This window comes from Aplidium turbinatum, chromosome 9 (assembly GCF_918807975.1).
Source record: "Aplidium turbinatum chromosome 9, kaAplTurb1.1, whole genome shotgun sequence".
NCBI classification, from domain to species: domain Eukaryota; kingdom Metazoa; phylum Chordata; class Ascidiacea; order Aplousobranchia; family Polyclinidae; genus Aplidium; species Aplidium turbinatum.
Window position 1 is genome coordinate 3,809,273 of NC_137480.1, and position 20,958 is coordinate 3,830,230.

The 20,958-nt window shown below is 37.3% G+C and overlaps 1 protein-coding gene and 1 pseudogene across 1 annotated transcript; both read left to right on the forward strand.

The window, feature by feature from the left end:
- The first annotated feature begins 7,131 nt into the window (after positions 1 to 7,131).
- LOC145777452 (voltage-gated hydrogen channel 1 pseudogene) lies at positions 7,132 to 8,145 on the forward strand (annotated as a pseudogene).
- A 4,763-nt stretch (positions 8,146 to 12,908) lies between these two features.
- On the forward strand, positions 12,909 to 20,613 carry LOC145777453 (transmembrane protein 150A-like). Its single transcript, XM_082588827.1, has 6 exons — positions 12,909 to 13,049; positions 13,439 to 13,594; positions 14,907 to 15,006; positions 16,071 to 16,251; positions 18,124 to 18,149; positions 19,082 to 20,613. Exons 1-6 carry the CDS (start codon positions 12,976 to 12,978, stop codon positions 19,277 to 19,279), a joined length of 735 nt encoding a protein of 244 aa, XP_082444953.1. The 5' UTR covers positions 12,909 to 12,975; the 3' UTR covers positions 19,280 to 20,613.
- The last annotated feature ends 345 nt before the right edge of the window (positions 20,614 to 20,958 follow it).

Here is a 20,958-nt window from a genome sequence, read left to right on the forward strand (position 1 = left end):
TGGAGGAATGAAGGAGGAAAAGGATCTGAGAAAGTTACTGATGAATGCTGAGGTAGACAAAATGGTTTTGGATTTGAAACTCAGATTTGCAGACAATTCATGGTTTTACACATCTGTTCGTGCCCTTTCACGAAAAAATGAACACTTGGACCGTTTGTTTGTTTGTTTGTTTATCTTTATCCTGCATTGCGGGAAAGCGGACTTGAGCGCTATGCATCGGTGTACGCCTTCAGACATACACCTGACCCACGCTGCAGCCGACGGCAATGTCTGTTTCCGGTTGTCTACTCTACTTATGACTTAAATTTGGTACTACCCATTACTCGAAATCGATCACTGGGTAGAGGCAATTATCGTAAAGTTTCTTGCCTAGAGAAACAACAGCAATTGCAGGTGGCTGGAGTCGAACATGCAGGCTCTCGACTGCGAGCCCAACGCGCTAACCACTCGACCACGGCTGCCGACACTCGACCACGGCTGCCGACTCGACCACGGCTGCCGACAGTGAATCGCTCAATCGCTCAATCCACTATATACGCAACTGAAGATAGATATTCCATGAGACTTGAGAAGCGGAATTGCAAGTCGCAAAACGGTTCCTACATGACCATGTGGAAGTTGCAGAACACCAGGATTCCAAGATAGTAAGCTACTGAAGGAACTGTAGTCTACAATCAACGACTGGCATTCCTGAATGTATATAAACTTGCCGCCACTGTGGCATCATTCGGGTCCAGTAGTGCAGTTTGTGAGAGTGGCTTCTCGGTCTTATCTCGGTTGGTTGATTGGTTTTGAATCGTTATCTTTGGACTGACAAAACCTTGACAGGTTATTCCTAGTAATTTCGCATACTTGTAGAGGCTCTTGACACAGGGCCGGTTACCGAGATTGACAGAGTGAAATTTCCCATTGTTGAAGTGTTGTTGCCGGGCAATTATTCTATCTATTAGGTGCCGCTGAATGGAAATCTCTCATTACAATGCGTTGCTCAAGCGCACACCACGAGATTCGAACCAGTGCCGCGTGATCATAAAGCTTCTTCGTTCATGTCACTCGCTACCAATTGAGCTATCGGAGCGGATAGCCTAAGCCTAGCCTAGATAGACAAGCCTACACGCAGGTTTATGTTCCAGACGAGAAGGGCGAACTTGGTTCTGTTGGGGCTTGAAAAGGAAATGACCGAGAAAATAGACCTGGACGTTTTTGTTAATAGATTCAGTGAAGTCCATCCACGCCTTCTGTTAAGGTAGGACCTAACCTATCTATGGCGAGGATACATTTCAGTGATGGTGTAAAGTACATTCTCACTACTATCATAAAGGATTGACCTTGAAGCAGGCGCGAATCTAAGAGTTTTTTTCGGGGAGGGCCAGAAAATTTGAAAATCAATAAAAAAGAAAGAAAAAGCTAAACAGATATGAACAATGATACTACGACACATACGATATGCTAGAAAATAGACATTAAAACAACCATTTTCATCAATTGTGATGCCGAGGGACTAATATTAGCTGTTTAGAAGCATATCAAACCATTTGATGCGGAAACATACAATTTTTCACAAAATTTCGGGGGGGCCCCGGGCCCCCTGGGCCCCCCCCATAAATCCGCGCCTGCCTTGAAGAGATGATTGTTGATTCTGCACTAGAGAAAATAAGGTGCATTGTAGCCTACATCTACTTACAAAACGATATGTCACAGGTGCAGCGGCTGCAGCCCTATTTGATCATAGTTAAACGTCTATTTTCTATGTATAGTATATAGCCTATTGTGTAATTTATGCAGCGTATTAGAGGAAAATGTAAATAGGCTATACTAAAACGAACTCGAAGTCCATGAAAGGCAATGGATTAACTAACAAAAGAATCGACTACAAAATCATAAAATTCATTGCGGTTTTTATGCCAATTTTTAACAATTTTATCACTAGATCATGATGACTGGATGTTTTAAAAATGACTTTGCTTCTCAATTTCTATGCTGTCGTCATTATAACTGTTTAAGCTACAGCATGTAATTGACTCTATAATGCCAGTTCATGCTGCTGATTCTATGATAACTATGCTAATGTAAACGCTGTAATTTAACAATTAACTTTGCGTACATATACCCACATTGTGTACTAATGTCGTTTTCGTGCATGACACGGAAGGTAAAAGTTGGGCCCCCTCTAAAATACTTATTGCCCCCCCTGGTGCTCCAAGCTAGTTACGGGCCTGCATACGATATGAGAGTAGGAAGAAACCAAAGTATAAATTGCAGTAATTACGGTATTCAACTCTCTCACGTTTTTCTTCACAGTAAACAGCACGTATCGTTTCCGATATCAGAAAGCTTGAAAGCAATCTAATTCTTTGCGACGACATGCATGGTCCACCAGCTTACTCTGCGGGCCAAAGCCGTAGCTTTGTAAGTCGTGTCAGTATTGCCAAACCACCAGCCGTGATCGGTCATAGTTTCAAATAGTTGAATTGAAGCTTTCAAGCCAGTAAGGCAATTCTTTTTCAGATTGATCCAGTCTGTAGACATCGAAGAAATGCAAAAAAACGGACTGTTTTGATGGCTTGATTGTGTTACAGCAGCTAGCTTTAATGCCCTTGCGTTTGAGAGATAGTTACAAATGTTGCTGACTGGTATTTCTGATCACTTAAAAAGACAGATAGCCTTACGTGCGTAAGTAAAATGCTGGTGTAAGTTTTTTAGCTTCTCTTGCAGATCAGAATATGCTGAACATGTAACACGCTGAAAGTATTTCTGCTGCAAGCACCCAGAGAGCAATCAGTTGATTGTTACATCAATTGAACATCTGTAGTATTGAAACAATGTAAAAAAATAGTTGATTTGCTGTCTGGGATATTGAACAGAGAAAGGAAGTTGTACGATAACTTGAAATAAACAGAAAAAACGTTGTTCGCTTGAGTAAATTTCTTTAGCTGAGGCCATCTTGACACTTTCTTAGACTATCAGCTAGCAAAAGTTTCCTCGTGCACTTTGCTTCAACATTGTTAGACGTCTAGAGACGCCTATGATGTTCCATCGTTTAGTATCGTTAGATTGATGTTATAGTTATTGTTCTGAGGTCTTCAATTTATGAATTGTAACAAACAAGACATGCTTTTACCCCAATGGTTGCCAGTTTTTACCAGTGTGCATTTTCAGAGCTATGAATGCCACGGTAGATGTTTATTTTCATGCAAGAGGTTTAAGAAAAGACAAGCAATGAAAAAAAAGTAAAAACCTTACTTACTTATCATTAATAATAATAAGGTGTTTTTATACAGTATAGCGCTGTATCCATCGCAGATATGTTTGCCAACCGCGCTCTACAAAGCCGACAATGTCAGGGCAACCCTATAGAAGCGCATCCGAGCACATTATCATTCTGAATCCATTCCATTTCTGAGTGCCTAGCAGAAACAAGGCTCAGTACCAATTTTTAAAATGTCTTTGAAATGTAAACATTGAATCAATGTAACAACGGACTGATTGATGGCTTGGTTGTGTGTCTGTAACTAGCTTTAACCCTCTTGCGTACCACCCGACAGGGCACCGAGCCGAGGCCAAACCGAGCCCATGCTTATCGATTCAGAGGTAGACATACGAAATACACTGAATTGAACAGTGGCGTTGAGTTTCTGTTAAACAGCTTTCAATAACGTTTTAAACTTGGAAGAACATTTAAAGCTATGCTAGTTGCTAATTTGTCACTTTTTGTCGTTTTTTACAACTTGGTCACGAGTAGGAAACGGATATTACGCAACGTGTTTAGCAGTTTAGCTGTATCAGTTGAATATAAAGTAGTCTATGTTTTGGAAATTATTTCGTGACTTATGCAAGTAAAAAGTAACTTTTTGTGAGTAACTGTAAAGTAACTGTAAACGCAAAATACTTGTGAGACTTTAAACATAGTTCTTTTCTTCTATGTAAAGCGGATAATTACAGAACTGGCTCATCATGTGAGGCTTGCTACTTGGCAGCTTTACTCTGGCTTAGGAAAGATTAATCTCGGAACATGATAAGGGCGACCAAATGCAAAATGTTTTCTCCCTTGCTTATCCCTATCTTAATACGAGCTATTTTCGTACGCGGAAAGCACGTCACGCGGAAAGCACGTCTTAGCCCCGTCTTAGCCCCACTAATCGCTAATAACCGGAGCTATGAAAATCACAGAACCAAAATATTTTACAAGGTAATAGCCATGTGTATTGTACGTATAGAAATTAAATTTTTACTCAACAAATTTATTGAAATAAAGTGTTTGAGATGAAAAAACTTCAGAAAATCGGTTTTCATTTTAATTTCCCGAAAATAGCTTCAAAATTGAAATTTTTGAATTATAACTAAACTAAACAAAAAATTACTTCTGGTCATTAATATAAGGCATTTTTGAACGTTTCTACATTTCGAAGTAATTGCAATACCATTTATATTGCACTAACATTGACATATATACAACTACCATTGCGCGAAAATGTCTACTCACCTGAGACGAAATACTTATTGTGAAGGGCAGGAGCCAGGAAGGTAGAAAAATGACAAGTTTAGGTGTAGAAAATTTGCAAAGAATAAAAATTAAAATTCAAGAAATTTCACATTTCTAGCATATTTCCTTCTGTGAAATATTTCACTAATAGAGTGGGGCGTCCTCATAAAACCCCGTGTCGCTACAGATAGGGTTAATAAAGTTTTCAAAACGTCGACAAACTCATTTCAGGCTGGTACGATGAAGGCTTAAGAAAAGTCAAAATTCAAAAATCGTCTTTCGACCAATCTTTTTAAGTCTTCTTTTTAACCCTTAGAAGATTGGGCTCCTGGAGTCTTGCTCAGTTTGGGGGGGGCTGTTGATTCTTTTTATGCTTTAGGAGTGATATCTCTGTTATTTTTTAAGGCACGGTTTCAAAATTTGGGATTCACTTTGTAAAATTCTTCACGCTGAGCATATCCGAAAATTAAAACTATGTGAAATTTAGAACTGCTCATATACGTTAAAATGTTGAGATGACTTATGACTTTTGGATTATTTTGCGATTGCATGAGTTTACACATTTTTATTGGTAGAATAATGAAGAACATGCATTGCAATGTTGTGATTAAATTTTTTTTACATAATCTCAATTTGAATTTATATTTTTCATGCAAAATAATATAATAATGCAAAATAACATATAATAATGCAAAATAACATATAAATAGAATATGAAATATTTCAGAGGATGTGCTGAGAAATGCCTTATATCTTCAATTTATAACCTTTATTCGCTCAAAATTTCAGCTCAATAGAGGTGAGTAAAAGTTAGGAAAAGTCAAGAAATCTCGTAGTCGCAGCCTCGGTGGTTTTAGAGATACAACTGTTGATACAAAAAAGTTGAATTGACACCCCCCCAACCTTCAAAGGGTCAATACTTTGTTAAATTGACAACAGAGCTACCATTACATTGTTACTATTCCAGCTTAAATTCTGACAGAATAATTCATTTGCTGCTATTGCTGAAGATTGAAGAAGATATGATATTGTTTTTTTTTTTATTATCACGGAAAGATTGACACTTTAAACCAGGGGTGTCCAAAGTCCGGCCCCCGATGTGTTTTCATACTGACCGCGCCTGTTGTTGCGCAACGCTAATCGATAGCCGGTGAACAAACATAAATAATAACAATTGAACATACAGTTTTTTTAAAGGATGGCAGCTACAAGTCTACGGCACTTTTTTGCAGATATTAGAAAATCGGCAAGAAAAAAGGTTAAAATAATTATTACGTCATGATTATGAAATAAACTAATATAGTGTTAATGCGTATAGGCAGTGATGCAGTCGAACACTGGCCTAAACCATTTTGAGAAGATGAGTTTGTGAAACAGTGTACCATAAAAATAGAGTAGAATTAACGATATATAGCATATTATTATAATTTACATCTATCATTATGCGAAATGAGATCATCAGATGCTATTGGCCGTTGGGTACTTCCGCATTATCAAGTTTGGACACTCCTATCATATGCAATCGTGTCCTGAGGAAGTTGATTGTAATGTGGTTTCTCTCCTTGGTGAACTTGATATGAATATTCAGCACCTTTCTTCCTTTCAAAACACTCATTTGGGCTCTCTTCCGCTGCATGCAGCATATTTTAGAAAAAGAAACAAAGCAAAATCAGGGGCTGCAGCCGTACTTAAAATATTACAACAAAGGCTAATTCATAAAATGTTGAGCAATAGGCTTTCTATTGATATTGTTTTGTAAACGTATCTTTTAGTTGCGTGTTTGAGCAATGCATGACGTTTGCATGGCACAATCCATGACGTTTGCATGGCACAATGCATGACGTTTGCATGGCACTGAAACTTTCAATAAAACAATAAATTGCTAATCCTGGTTTTGTTCGATGCCTTAACCAGTTAGTTGCATGAATATAGAACTTACTGTAGACCATTGATCTACATTTATGTTAATTTACATCTTAACAACTACCACTAAGAGAAACACAGCACAATATGAAAATATTTTTTAGCTCAATATTATTATCGTTCTAGTGTGATTTTGTAAGTTGACCACCTTTTTCTTGATACTTTGCAAGGAAATGGTTTACACTTGTAAAGATAAACAAATTAGGCCTTCTTGTCCTAATAGTTACATTCAACATCGCCACCATCAATCATGCACGCCACTGCTGTGAATTGACTTTATTTTTTATTTTTATCCAAATATTATCAACTTGTTCTTTTTTCTCATTCAATCATCTTCTCTTTGTTCTTTCTCAAATTATTTTCCTATCTCTAGTAGCCTAGTAAGCGTTCGTTTTAATCCATATCTTGCTTTCCATTATTGTTACTTAGCCAGCTTACCATCACTTCAGAAGTTGTAAAAAAAGTTTTTGCCTTCTGGAATTTTTTTGCGTTGTTTTGATAGACCTTTTTTTACCATTGATAAGATCTCTCTTTAAAAAATGTGCTTACGCCGCGCACTTTCATGCTATTTCAAAAAGTATTTGCAGCTTTACCACTTCAATATCTCTTCCAAAAATTATAAAATTGATGCTTGTCGCTGATTTAACGGTTTAAAATAACCTACAAGTTATATGTTGTAGATATAGATTTAGGTGGCGTTATTGCTGCATTAAAGTGATCTCACAATGGAAGACACGACTGATTCCGTGTTCGAGGAAGAAGGTGCCAATAGCAGTGTCACAAACCCAAATTACACGAGTGTCCGCAACACTTACCCTCAGCCCACGACAATACAGCTTGGTGGTGGAGGTAAAAGGTCAGAAACGGATGGCATTACTGAAATTGAGCGGAATCCTAATAGTTCTAATCTTGTGCTACCAAGGCGTTCCTACGGGGAACGTTCCTTCAGTCGCAGGAGAAATTTAAGCAAAAAAATAGATATTCCAGATGGCAGTAGAAGTCCGAATTCCAATGAAAACAATCGACACATGAGCTTGGCTGACCTTGGGATGGTATCTCCAACAAAAGCAGATCACATGGGAATTTTTCAGTTCATGAAATTTGATCCTGAGCACATGGAAGAAACCACAGAAGAAGGAGGAAAGGAAGATGAAGATGGTGATCTTACTAATACCGAAAAGCTGAAGCATATTTTACACTCAAAAGCTCTTCACATTATCATCATCATCCTTGTGATAATCGATATCTTGCTGGTGTTGTTCGAAGTCTTGATTGATCTGAACGTGATTCATCACGAAGAAGGAAATCCTGTTAGAGAAATATTTCACGGGTTTTCAATTGGAATACTAAGCATGTTTATGATTGAAATATTCTTAAAATTATATGTGGACCATTCCCACTTTCTCCGCCACAAGATTGAATTGTTTGATGCCCTCGTTGTACTTGTGTCTTGGATTGTAGATGTTGTATTGGTGTTTAACTCTACCCCTGGTTTAGAAGCTGTGGAGCTTCTTGTGCTTCTGAGGTTGTGGAGAATTTTGAGGATTGTGAATGGCATCATTCTTGCTATCAAAACTGAAGCTGACGAAAGAGTTCACTTTTTTAAGGAGTTGAACCATGAGCTTGAAAGTTCGCTCCACAAAGCTGAAGAAGATGTAGAAAGGTTAAACAAAGATGTAGAAATTTTAACTAAACGTCTAAAAGATCACAATGTTGACATCAAAGAAAATCGAATATAAAATCATCATGTGCCGCATCCGAGCCGAAGGCTGGCTGGCTGTCATTTGCTTTCACATGTCACATTCTTCCGTTGTTACCTTTTGCTTCTTCGATGCTGGACACGTCAGCCCACTGCTGTACATTATCTTCTTAAGTCCGTCTCCTTCCCTTGCACCTCTTTCCTTTCACCATTATACCTTCAATAACCGATTGATGCAGCCGGCCTGACTGAATTTAAAAAGCAGCTCAAATTTAGATCTAAAGCAGCTGTTGAAAAAAGTCATGATCGCTCGGTCATGAGATCATATCCTTTAAAGTCAATAATACGAACTTCACGTATTTGATGAAACTGATTCTTGAAAATTCAACATACAGTAGATGTTTTTTCAACCGGTGCTCTCAACGGACAGTTGGACACGACAGAGATTTCACTGAATTGAGAAAAGAGCCTTTGAAGAAATAACTTTTTTACTCAGAAAAACTCTGTTTAAGTTCCAGAAAATGCAAGAATTTTTCAATCAAATATAGTCATCAAAAGTTCCAAAAGAAACCCAATGTGAAATCACTTTCATCGGCTAAGAACTTTTGCAGGGTCATTGTTTCACCATTTGGAGTTTCGTGTTCAAACATTTGTTTGAATATGAAATCCTAACAATGCGTACAAACAAACCAAACAGCCTGAATGATTGCTGTACAAGTGTACAGCATTATTTATGATGATTTTGAACATTTTGAATATGTGTTTTACCGCTGTAGATCAACAGTTCAGTTCAATCATATTCAATACAACAGCGCAAGGTATGACGTTGAATTGATGGAATCAGGTTTATTATAAAGCTTTTGTTACACTTCTGAAGCTTTATCACATTTTTTGCAATAAATTAGATTTAATAAAGATAACCCCTTGTTCTGCCACACTAACTTCTTACTTGAAATGCTGTTGTGAGTAATAGCCTAATCATTTAAAAGTTTAGACTGTAGATAAAACAAAACAATATTTTTATTGTAACCTTGCTGTTTTCAAATTAATTTTATTTTGTTTGACCTCGATAATTTACTTTATGACGTCATTAAATTTTGCTTCAGTTGATAAGCTGAAACAATAATATGAAGAAAATGTAATAATGTTATGGTTTTATTTATTGTCGCTCTACAACAGCTAAGGTCTTTTAGCGACAGGGCTCATGTTTAATTTTATATCAGGTTTACGATGTTATCACATTATTACCCGACTCATTCTCACTGCGCTATGCAGGATAGAACACAATCGGTACCGTTTTTAAAGTCTTCGGTTTGACCCGACCTGGAATCGATCTCAGATCTACCAGCACCAGAGTCGAAGGCGAAACCACTCGGCCACTGCGCTGGTCAAAAGAAAATGTATAGTTTGTCAAAATTGGAATATAATGTAATTTTTTTTTGAAAATTACATACTTTTACTGCACTCTTTCGCAATTTCGATTGCTTTATGGCAGTGGTTCCCAACCTGGGGGTAAATTACCCCTGGGGGGTAATTTTCCTATTTTTGGGGGGTAACGAGACCCGATTTAGAAACAGTGAAGCAAGTGAAGGTTGTGAACTTTATAGAAGCGAAGGAATTGAACATCCGTCTTTTTAAGGAACTGTGCAAGAAGATGGGAGAAAGATACGAAGCATTTCTGTACCACACAGAAGTAGGCTACGATGGTAGTCTCGTGGCAACGTGATAACCCGCCAGGTCGAATTTCGTGAGGCTGTCCATGTTTTTCTGATAGAAAAGAAGTCCGACTTAGCTGAATACTTCTCTAACCAACAGTGGATTTCCCAGCTGTGCTGATATCTTTGGTGAATTGAACAAAGGCAATCTTTTAATTCAAGGCAAGAATGTAACTGTGATCGACACCAAAGTAGCCGTAGCAGCATTTATCGCAAAGGTTAAAGTTGCAAGCGAGTTGGAAGAGCCACAGTGGCGCAGTTTCAGACGCTCGACAAGTACCTCGAAGGCGTTGGAGTGAGTTGACAGCGGCGTTGAAAGAGGACATAGCTGACCACTTAGGCCAGCTAGTCAAGCAGATGGACAACTACTTTCCGAATTTGGACACGGCTAGTCTCCAATGGTGCACTGAGCCCTTCACATGTGATGACTGCCAGGTGGATGATGACGACTTTCTGGCGAAAGAAGAACTTATCACTCTCCGAATGAACGAAGCGTTGAAGCTTGATTTCAAGGGGAAAGGCTTGGAACCCTTCTGGATAGGTAAACTCCAGGACGCACCAACATTAACCACAGGAGCATTAAATATCCTGACATCTTTTTCAACAACGTATCGCTGTGAACAAGGATTTTCAACTGTTTTGGGAATGAAGACAAAGAAGCGCAATCGCCTGGATGTCAAAAGTGACGCAAGAATCGCCCTCAGTAGCCTACCACAAAGCCCAGGATCACAAAGCTGGCGGCTGAAGTCTTGGCCCAACCTTCGCATTGAATGTTCACCACGCATTGTTATCTTGTATTCAGTATTGTATTGCATTTTGATTGTCATAGTTAGCCCTTCGAAATACATTGCAATAAACACTTTTGTTTTTGAAAATTGATCGTAGGGGTAATTGGCTCACTTCAGGCTGGAGATTAGGGTAACAGCCAAAAAAAGGTTGGGAACCACTGCTTTATGGTCTCATTTATTTCGTGCCTGTAGCCTTGGTGTGTTTTCAACGATTTCTTGTTTTGCTACTTTAGTTATTGCAAGCCGTCTACATCTCTACGTATCAAAGGCGGGAAAAGCTAGTTGGAAAAGGCGAGCTGGTACAGACGTAGGCTATACGTCTCTACGTAGGTTTACAAAATTTTCTTTTAAGGAATAACTTGAAGTTATGCAACATTTCCGCATATTAAATGCAGTGTTTTTATTTGATATGATTTGTTGCAGAAAAACATAGCCTATTGATGAACCTACACAGGTGTGGTAAAACTAAATTGAAGTAGCCTAACAAATTTAGCGTGTCATATCAATAGGTTTTCTACAACATATTCATTGCAGGAGAAATGCTGAATTTAATTCAGGTTATTGTATGAAAGTGCAGTACGAACAGCTCATGGTCGAGCACAATGGCGCATTGTATCCAACCCTCAATACGAGGAAGGAACAAAATGATGAAGATGATTGTATGAAAGTTTCGAAACGAATTGTTTGCTGAACATGAGTTTTGCATCCACATTTTGGAGTTTTCATTTTTTAATTATATTAAACATCCCTCCATTGCTTAAAAACAAATACGTTTTAACCAAAGTATTTCATAAATTGCAAAGTTCTACAAATAAAAAGCAAAACTAACATTGAATAAATTATACGCAACTTAGTTGTTGCGACCACTCGTCAAACCAAAACGTATTTTCTCACAGTTTTGTATTTTTCAACCTTCTTGTATTTGTATGTGCGCATGCGCGTGTTAATCGTATATAAAGCGGTTGCAACTGAAGCATACGTTGCAATCCCATAGGCTACTTTAATGCAGCTAACAGTGTACCTATATCACTTTAAACATTTTGTTTAATTGCACTACACTAGTGTTGTGTTGAATAATACCAATTGCACGTTTACCTGTAGGTTAGTCGAAAGCTTTTCGTAACCATTGTACGTTGTTATTAGAGGTTTTTAAACGGGAGTGAAAGTAATGCTTAAGTAGTTCTTCCGAAACTCAACAAGATCAATAAGCTAGAAATGCAGCAATATTAGCACTTAAACAAGATACAGTGTTAAGTTGTATTCCCTGCTTTAAAGCAATGCATTAAAAATACATTTGAACATTCATTTGTCTTGGGCTACAGGGTTCACAAGGCATCACCAATTGGTTGAAGTCATTGTACGCTTACGATGTGCAACCTCGCTAGGGATAGGATCATCTGTGTCCGAACCTCTTCCTTTTATTTCCCATACTTGCCGGCTGCAATTCTATTGATCTAATGTGTGTTAATATGACGTCATAACGTCGAAGAGAGGACTTGAGTCTTTTTTCACCGTGCGTGCACGGCACAAAGAAACACACAGTTTTTGATCCTCGTAGATTCTGCTGCTCTTTGGCCACAATGAGTCATCTTGCGGTATGCCAGCAGAAACCGGTTCCTCCAATGAAAGGCCTACGTTGAATCACAAGGCGAACAGGGGGTAAAAAGAGGGTAACATTGCAACAATCAAATATAGCACCACATGCACAAACATAGACAGTAATTAAAATCAATCAGGTTGAAAACTTGTAAGATTTATTCATAAAAGTTTCCTCACCACAAAGCCGGCTCCTCAGTAGCTTGTTCAAATAGATACACAAGTAGATGCAATAGATACAAATAAGTAAGCTTAAGCAACTCTAGTGCACTGTCAACTACAAGTCGGTGTGTATTTCCTTATGCAAGAACACATGATATTGTTTTTTTATTCGAAGACTAAATTTTATATATACAATGTTTGACTTTTTTGTGTTGATATTTTGTCTGTATTGATAAACACGTATACTGTATAATGACTGCAACTGCACTTACTTGTCAAATTGCACACTTACTACTTGCGCATATTAGCCCTAGGCCACGGCGTAAATGAATGGTTGTGACTTGAACAACGACTTTTTATATGTTTTATCACTGCCATGTGATAGCATGTGACAGTAGAAACATTTTTGCTAGCTTTATGTGACTCTTATCTTTAATGTGTGACTGATTAGGAAAATACCGTCAGTGTTTACAGATTTGTAATCTTGTTGTTGTATTGTTTTAACCGTTTTGCTGTTGTTATGTTTAATCATGTTTTCAATACTCAGACAATGTAAAAGTTATGTGTTCAAGCAAAGTAGCACAGTTGGTGACTTTTTGTATATGAAGAATGCAATCGTGCCGTTCATATTGTCATCTTGCGGTCGTATTGACGCTGCTTGTACCAGGAGGATTTTTTATTTGGTAAGTTACTTCTGATCGCTGTTGTTGGGCTGCATCCCCAGCTGTTATTTTCGCAGTTTCATGATCTCCCTATAACAATTTGTTACAGTAAAATTGTGATGGGCTATCGTTTTACATCGTTTTAATGTCTAGCGATGTTAAAACGTTGTAAATGTTTCCGAGTGGATGGTGAGTCATGATGGTTACTTGTGGTACTATGCATCAGTTAATTTTGTTGAAGGGCAGTCTGCTTTGATTGTACAGGAGAAGCTACAATAGATCGACACCATCAACTTCAACAGTCAAAGAGATACGTTTTTAATTGTAACAATTCAATAAAACAAAGTAATCTTCTTCATTCATTGTAATTAATAATATCTCTTGTTGCTTAATAATTGTTTATTTATCAGTTACGCAATAGCTGTCAACGAAGGACATGTTCCTCCTTACCCTAGTTGGCCGTTCGTTAGTCAAACTGGAAACCTTGCTCCAGAAAGTGGACTTTTTACTTTATTCTTAATATGGGGAGGCTTTATCGCATTTTTCATGATTGTTTTGTATTACAGGTGAGTGGTTTTATAAGGAAATATATAAGCAACGGCACATAAAACCAAGTAGGCCTATTCTTTTGCAATTATGTCTTTGTTTTGTAATGAAGAAGCACTTTTGTTAAGATGATACTTGAATTTTAAAAATATTTTAGGTTATAAAAGCGTAACTGTCTTTATTGTAATTCAATTGTAATTAGTAAAGATATGTGTTGGAGACATTATTAAATCGATGTCGTTATGTTGAACACACTTAAAGCTATGGAAAATGCTCGCTTATGACTAGGAAACAGTGTTCCGAAAACTAGAGCAAACCGCTACTACCACAGCGAACCCGCAGCATTAGGCTAAAACAGATATTTTGTACCTACATATGTGAAATTATGAAAGTTCTTCTGAAAAGTTATTGAGGCTACCCTACGAATGAACATTAGAGTAGGAACCAGTAAATGATTCATTAAATCGGCGCATTTCCTGCTTGGAAACGTTCTGCAAGTCATTCAGTTAATGCAGCCTACATCACGGTAGACTCATTTCTTTGCTTTATTCATGAAAGCGGGCCCACATTTAAAATTGTTTCATATTTCATAGTATGATATTAGAGACATGTTATTCAAATTTATTAGAATCAGAGTGCTTCAGCGTCGACACCTGCGATATTAACTTTGCATGTGCTTGTTTGACACGTTGCTTCAACCTAGAGAAATTTGACAATCATTTATAAAAATCTACAATCAACAACCTATATAAAACAACACAAAGGTTCTTACTACCACAGCTTAGATACAACTCCTAAGTCGCTTTGGCGTTTGGTGTAAAGCTTTCATGATCTCAACGTTTATTGAACTTGGTGGATTATTTTGCAAATTGAGACAGTTTCTTTAGCTAAAGAAAAGGTTTGAAATCTTGTTTAACTTAGATTACAAAACCATTCTTAAAGGTAATTAATGATTTGAAAACAGCAAATTGAAAATAAAAATCTGCTATCAAAACGACATTGTTGATTGGGAATTGCAAGAACCCTTTTCTCCCGGGTTTTTATAAATAATACACTGCTGACCTTTAAAGTTTTCACATCAGACGTGCTGACTTTTTAGAATTCTGACTGACGCACTTCTATTATACGTGCCAAGTATTTCGCTGAATTCCACAATATTAAGGCTACGCTTTGTTTGAACGAAATTGCATGGTTACGATAACATAACAAATGACCATTAAGCCTAACCCTTGTGTTTACAATTAAACGAAATTGGCAACAAACCTTGAATTTTTTGCTGCTTTTCGTTCCGGATAATTCAACAGGTTTCTCAACATTTTTTTCTTCTTGTAGATACGTGATCTATCGGGATAGGCAGAGTAAGAAGAACAAAGCTGCTCTGTGGATTGGGATGATCACCGGATTCGGAATGACAATGGTCGGATCTTTCCAGGTACCGGTAGGCCTATTAATAGTTATGTTTCAACGGATAAAACATAGTAACCGCAATCTATAAACTGTATATAAGTGTACAAACAGTAAACACTGTTCATTTAAAAACCTCTTCAATTATAACTTATTTCGGGCGTGATTGTAGTCGAATGTAGGGACCCAAGCAAATAGAAGTATGACGAGACATTTTCAGTTCAGTTTACTGGGCAGGCATTATGGAGGCATAGCTATACTCATCTGCATATCCATCCATCACCTGACGTTAAATAATCTGTTTTGATATTGACGTTAAATAATCTGTTTGATATCAGTTGTTCAGCACCATGGTCATCGTAGTAGGGCCCTATATCTTGTTTGTACTGTAGATCATCGAAAGAAGTTGAATAGATTCACAAAAGAGGAAGTTTCCTTCAAAGACGTCATGGCCAAATTCTGGCTCTTTTAACATAAAATCATATTTTTGTTGGATTAGCTCACGTCTAGCTTGTTTCTTCAATGGCTTCAGATTAGTTTTTTATTAATTTACTAGACTTATTTAAGGAGCTATTTTGTTTTAATTCCAAGAAAAAAAGCCAAACCAATATATTAAAATCCCACCTTTTATTTAGGATTTCATCTAAATCTTCCTATTTGCCATGCTAAAATAACCTCTTGAAAAAAAATTGCCTCCAGCTAAGAACCAACGATCGAAAACATATGAAGAAGATTGATTCCAATATCTACAATTGTGACCATTTCTTGCTTCTATCTCTGCTATGCAACTGAGCCATCGCAGCGCTGTAATTACGTTATTACAATAATCCACAGCGGGGGTGTAGAGAGGATAATTTGGGCCCAGTACCAATGAGAACTTCGGGCCCTAAATCAAGATGCTTTAAACGCACTATGTCTAAAGAATTCGCGGTTGTTTCTTCTTGAGCCCCTTAGAATGATACCAGGCCCCTAAAATCATCTCGAGCCTGGCTTCAAAAGTACTCCCTAAACCTCCACGTCAACAGTTCTGGTCCACAGTAAATTTTGTGTTTATAAAGTGCACAGACCATCAATATTTTCACTTTTTTGCAGTGGGAAGCTTTGTTGATACCTCACCTCGTTGGAGCATTTATTGCGTTTTTCGGAGCCATTGTATACAGCTGGTTGATAGTGGCTATATCTTGGACTCAACTTGCACCAAATATCCACAGCAAACGCATCGTGTATCTGAGAATATTTCTAGCAAGCGTGGAATCTTTGTCCTTAATTTTACGTATCCTTTAGTTTGTGATGCTTGCTTGAGTCCTAGCCTATAGGTTACTATACAGTTGAAGATCTAGATTAGAATAATTACTTCAAATTTGTCTGTAAGTAATCAACTAATCTAATCAGCTAACACATCAAAAAGATTAAATAAATTACGTTTGGCCAAGCAACGTTTTCACGACTTTGTTTACATAAATGTAGCTTTTTGTCCAGCATATAAACAAACCTTACGCTGTCATTTGTTCGAGATACGACCGCTGCTATACCACCAGGACATACAGTAGCCTATAGTAAACACTCCATCCTCGCTACTGTAGGAACGCTAAAACACGTGGCTGCAAGTGGCATAAATGTGTCCTATTATTATTAAACGTTTATTTCAGACCTTGCAATTCATTATGCAGCAAAGAGAACAATTCAACAAATTCACTTGCATGCAACATGCACTATAAGACATAGGCTATGCCAGCATAAACATTAAACAAGTAGACCCATTCAGAATAAGGCTATAGGCTACAATATAAGCCTTGTTACTCAACGCAACAAACAGTTTACAGCCTTATTCTTTAATCATAAATCGATTAGAGGAGTTCAGAATTACTCTTGCTAATTTTTCAGCTAAATCTTGAAAATGTCGCTGTGCGTAGACAGCCATTAATTTTGTTTTTTATTGATTGGTTAATTGTTTTATTGTTATTTGCCTGCGTAATTGTTTTAAAGCGTCCATTAATTTTGTCATTGCATGTTCAATTTCTTGAATGTCGAATCTACAGTGAAGAAACTTATTAGTTATCATTTACTTCATTTGATAAACGTTATAGACTCTTTTGTTTTTATTCTATTTAATTTTACATGTCACGTTTCTTCATTGGTAATTACGTAGTAGCTGATTATATAATTTGTTTAATTGTTTCCATAGTGGCGCAACATGCATTTGTTATGCTACAATATTTAAACTTCAATCAATCATTTTATTTTTCGTCATTAGGGCGTAGTTAGCACGGCTACAAAACCCTGAAAACAAATAGCAAAAAATAAAACAATGACAGATAGAAGCACACATGTAGCCTAGTAATGAATGACAACCTAACGAAAATTGTTGTGGATTAAATTTGCCAGTAAACCTTGACTATTATTGTTATTTTTGCTCTTGCATGATCATACTGAGGATGCTGTGATAGCGAAATCGATCTATGATTAAAAAATGAGGCTGGTAAACTCTTTGTTGCCTTGAGTAACAAGGCTTATACTAATGATACGAGACTGTCAACCGCTTCAAGTGGACAGTTTGCTGGGTTAGTTCACAAAACCACAAAGGTTTTATTTATTAGAGAATGTTATAAGAGATTGGAGATGTGAGTCGTTTGTTTGTGTTTATATACGGTATTAAAAAAAAACATGTTTTTTGAAAAAAATAAGAAAAGACGATCGTTCTTTTTTGGCAATCAATCTTGTGCCACCAATCTACAAGCGTTTGTCACTCCCTTTTACTAATGTATAACTTAATTCCCTTCATAATGTAGGCTACATAGGATAATACTGTATTGTAACTACTGCTCGCAGACTAAACTTATTTGTTTCTTAGCAACCAAAAAACACTTTTTTCTTTCTAAACTCCACCAAAATACTTTTTAACAAAGGTGGAAACCCATCATACATAGCCGCACTAATTTGTAAAAACTTTTTGCAAAATGGTACGCCCTATCGGTCACATTTGTAACTTTGCAGTCAGGTGGTCTCAACTTTTGCAGCCACGTGGTCTCAACTTTTGCAGCCACGTGGTGTCAAGAGGATTAGTGCTTGAAATTAACGTTTAGTGCACTTGGAATGTTTCCTCTAATAGTCGGTCTTGGAAAAGTTCTTTAACTTTATCGTGCAGTTTTAATCTTCATTGGCTTTGTCCAGGTTAGTTATAGGCCTAGACTAAGTTAAAACATAATAACTTATTGATTTAAAATGAATGCATTAGTTCATAATATAGGCTACTAATAGTAGCCTGTTATAAATCACATGATAACATAACAAAGAACATAACAGTCTTATTCAATTTTTACTTACTAGAATAATTTATAATGTTTTAATAACATATTATTTGAATTTTTTGTTTGGGCTAAATTACAAATTATATTTCACCCTCCACACACAACATTTTAGACCAGGGGGGACGAACCTTTTTGCGATCGCGGGCCACTTTGTCAATTACACATGAGTTATCGGGCCACACAACTTAGCGCTTGTCAAAATTCCATGACGTCATAGATCGGAATCGACCAAAAATGCAAGGTGAAGTTGGTGAATAGTGTTTTCACAACTTTATCCTATATAGGCTATAGCTTTTCTGTTTTTCTAACTTTAAACCCTGAAAGTTAGTGTTTAGGGCTAGAAAATAGAAAAGGAAAGGTGTACCAGTGAAGGCATTAAACAGCTTTGAGATGTCTTTTGTCTTTAATGCATGAGCGATTGTCAAATTGTTTTGCGGGCCGCACAAAATTCTTTGACGGACCGCAGGTTCGTCACCTCTGTGTTAGACTGAAACAATTCATTGAGTCTCTATCAGTCATAGCCTACTTTCGACTAAGCGCTAAAAAGCCGTTCAAATATTGTGTTGCCAGATATAGCCTACAACTACATTGTTGCATTCGTTTTTTGCTTTAATTTATCTCTTACCACATCAATATTTGTTGTCATTTCGACTTTGTAAACAAACAAACAGTAAGAGTAAGCGGCACTTGTTCGGATCTCCGGGTGTGCGCTCGAGCAACGCAAAATGTTTTTGTGACATTATGAATGCACGTTTCAAAAAAGTTAATGAAATTGATTCAAAAATTTATTTACAGACATCAAATGAATTTGTCACTGCTGCGTCCATATCGGAATGGTTTCTTATTTACGCTGCTCTTCTCTTCATATCAACTCTCGGTTATGATTTAAGTTACGTAAAAGACTTCACCCTGCATATCAGAGTGCATGATGCTCCTGGACTAACTCGAACGCAAGATATAGAAAGTAATCACATGACTACTGAAGCGTTTTAAAAAAGGCAAAGAAAAAGTCGTCATAAAATTGGATGATACGTGTCGGTGACGGCATTTAAGTGAGAAAGAAGCCAGCAACATGGGGACAAAAACCCATTCGGTCTACTTGCAAGGCTCCAAGACTGGCCTTTTGGAGAAGTAGGCTATGTATTATTCTGCAGTCATTTTATATTTTCATTTCACCGATGCAACTTTTCTGAAAATTTGAGTTGTCTTGTCTTTTTCCAGTTTATATTGTTTGTTGCATGTCGTATAAATATCGTTTGGACATTCTCAGAGCGTTTGCTTCACAACAAGCATGTTGTCACAGACCATAGAGAAATTTCGTGAAAGCAACTTAGGCCTATATTGGACAAAGCTTATCATGTGTTATAACGTGCTTACTTTTGTTTGCTGATCAGCACTTTTATAAGCTGATTATATGGAAAAGTTTTCCTTCGTTTGCTCTAAAAGTGATTCCACGGCTTTGGATTTGTTGTGACTTTAAACCTTGCAGATCTAAAACCAGCCTTCTATGGCCGCAATGAGAAAATTGAATATTTATTTCTAAATTTTGTCCATCAGCAAATCCAAAATTTAATAGAAAAAAATTGTATAGGATTGCTAAACGTGGGACAACAAAAACCGTGTTTTTGATTCCATTATGACCTTGTATTCACAGAGCACGAACGAAGCATGGGTTTTCAATATTAGTAGGCTACATGCAGTGCCGGTCTTTGAGGTGTGCAAACCGTGCGTTCGCACGGGCCCGAAAATTAGGGGACCCGCAATTTACTCAAAATATGCAGTAACATTCTCTCAGAATGCACCAAATTCAAAGTAATGTTTCAACATTTTCTGGGGAAGGCCCCCAAACCCCCCGCCGCTGGGTGTCGCATTCGGCGAACACGCCGTTAGGCTTCGCCCGCAGGCCGTCAAAACCCCCTTCCCTTTTCAAAATACCTAGCTACGCTACTGAATTAGATCCTTGTCATTGGTGCCCGCAAAGCATATTCCGCACAGGGCCCGAAATATCCTAAGACCGGCACTGGCTACATGGCCTACGCAAAAGCATTACAATTACAAATTATTGCTCGTTTAAAATCTCCCATCATAAATTTTTATTGTTGGTTGACTTTGTTACGGTACTTTTCTTGTTTTATTCTTTAGTATTGTTTATCACTTGAGTTTTTAGTGTTTTTTATTGTCCTCTTTTAGGTGCTTCACTTAATCAGGGCTAGATGTAGCCTATTTAAAAAAAAGTCTTGAAATGAAACAATAGGCCAAGTGAGACCTTCTTTTTGTGCAAAAAATGACGTGATGGTATTTTTGCTTGAAAATACAAGATGATTTGCCTAGCCTACATAATAGCCTGATTGCCTTGATGTCAATTGCAAATTAGCCCACTTTCTTTTGACTAATTTCTGTGTATAACGTTTGACTGATTTGACTACTTTTCGTAACTGATTTCTTTTTAGCAGATCTTTGCCAAAGTGGACATAAATGCCTTCATTTGTAAGCTACTCTTAATCGCCTTCATTAGAAGCTGCATAATTTTCTTTACAATAATCTTTTTTCTCTATAGACTATTTTTCTAATCGGTGTAAAATTTTGGGTCAGCAATGTAGAAACTATAACTAAGAACCACGGAAAGATCTAATGGTGGACCACGGTTCTTTTCGTACTTTCCCTTTCAACGT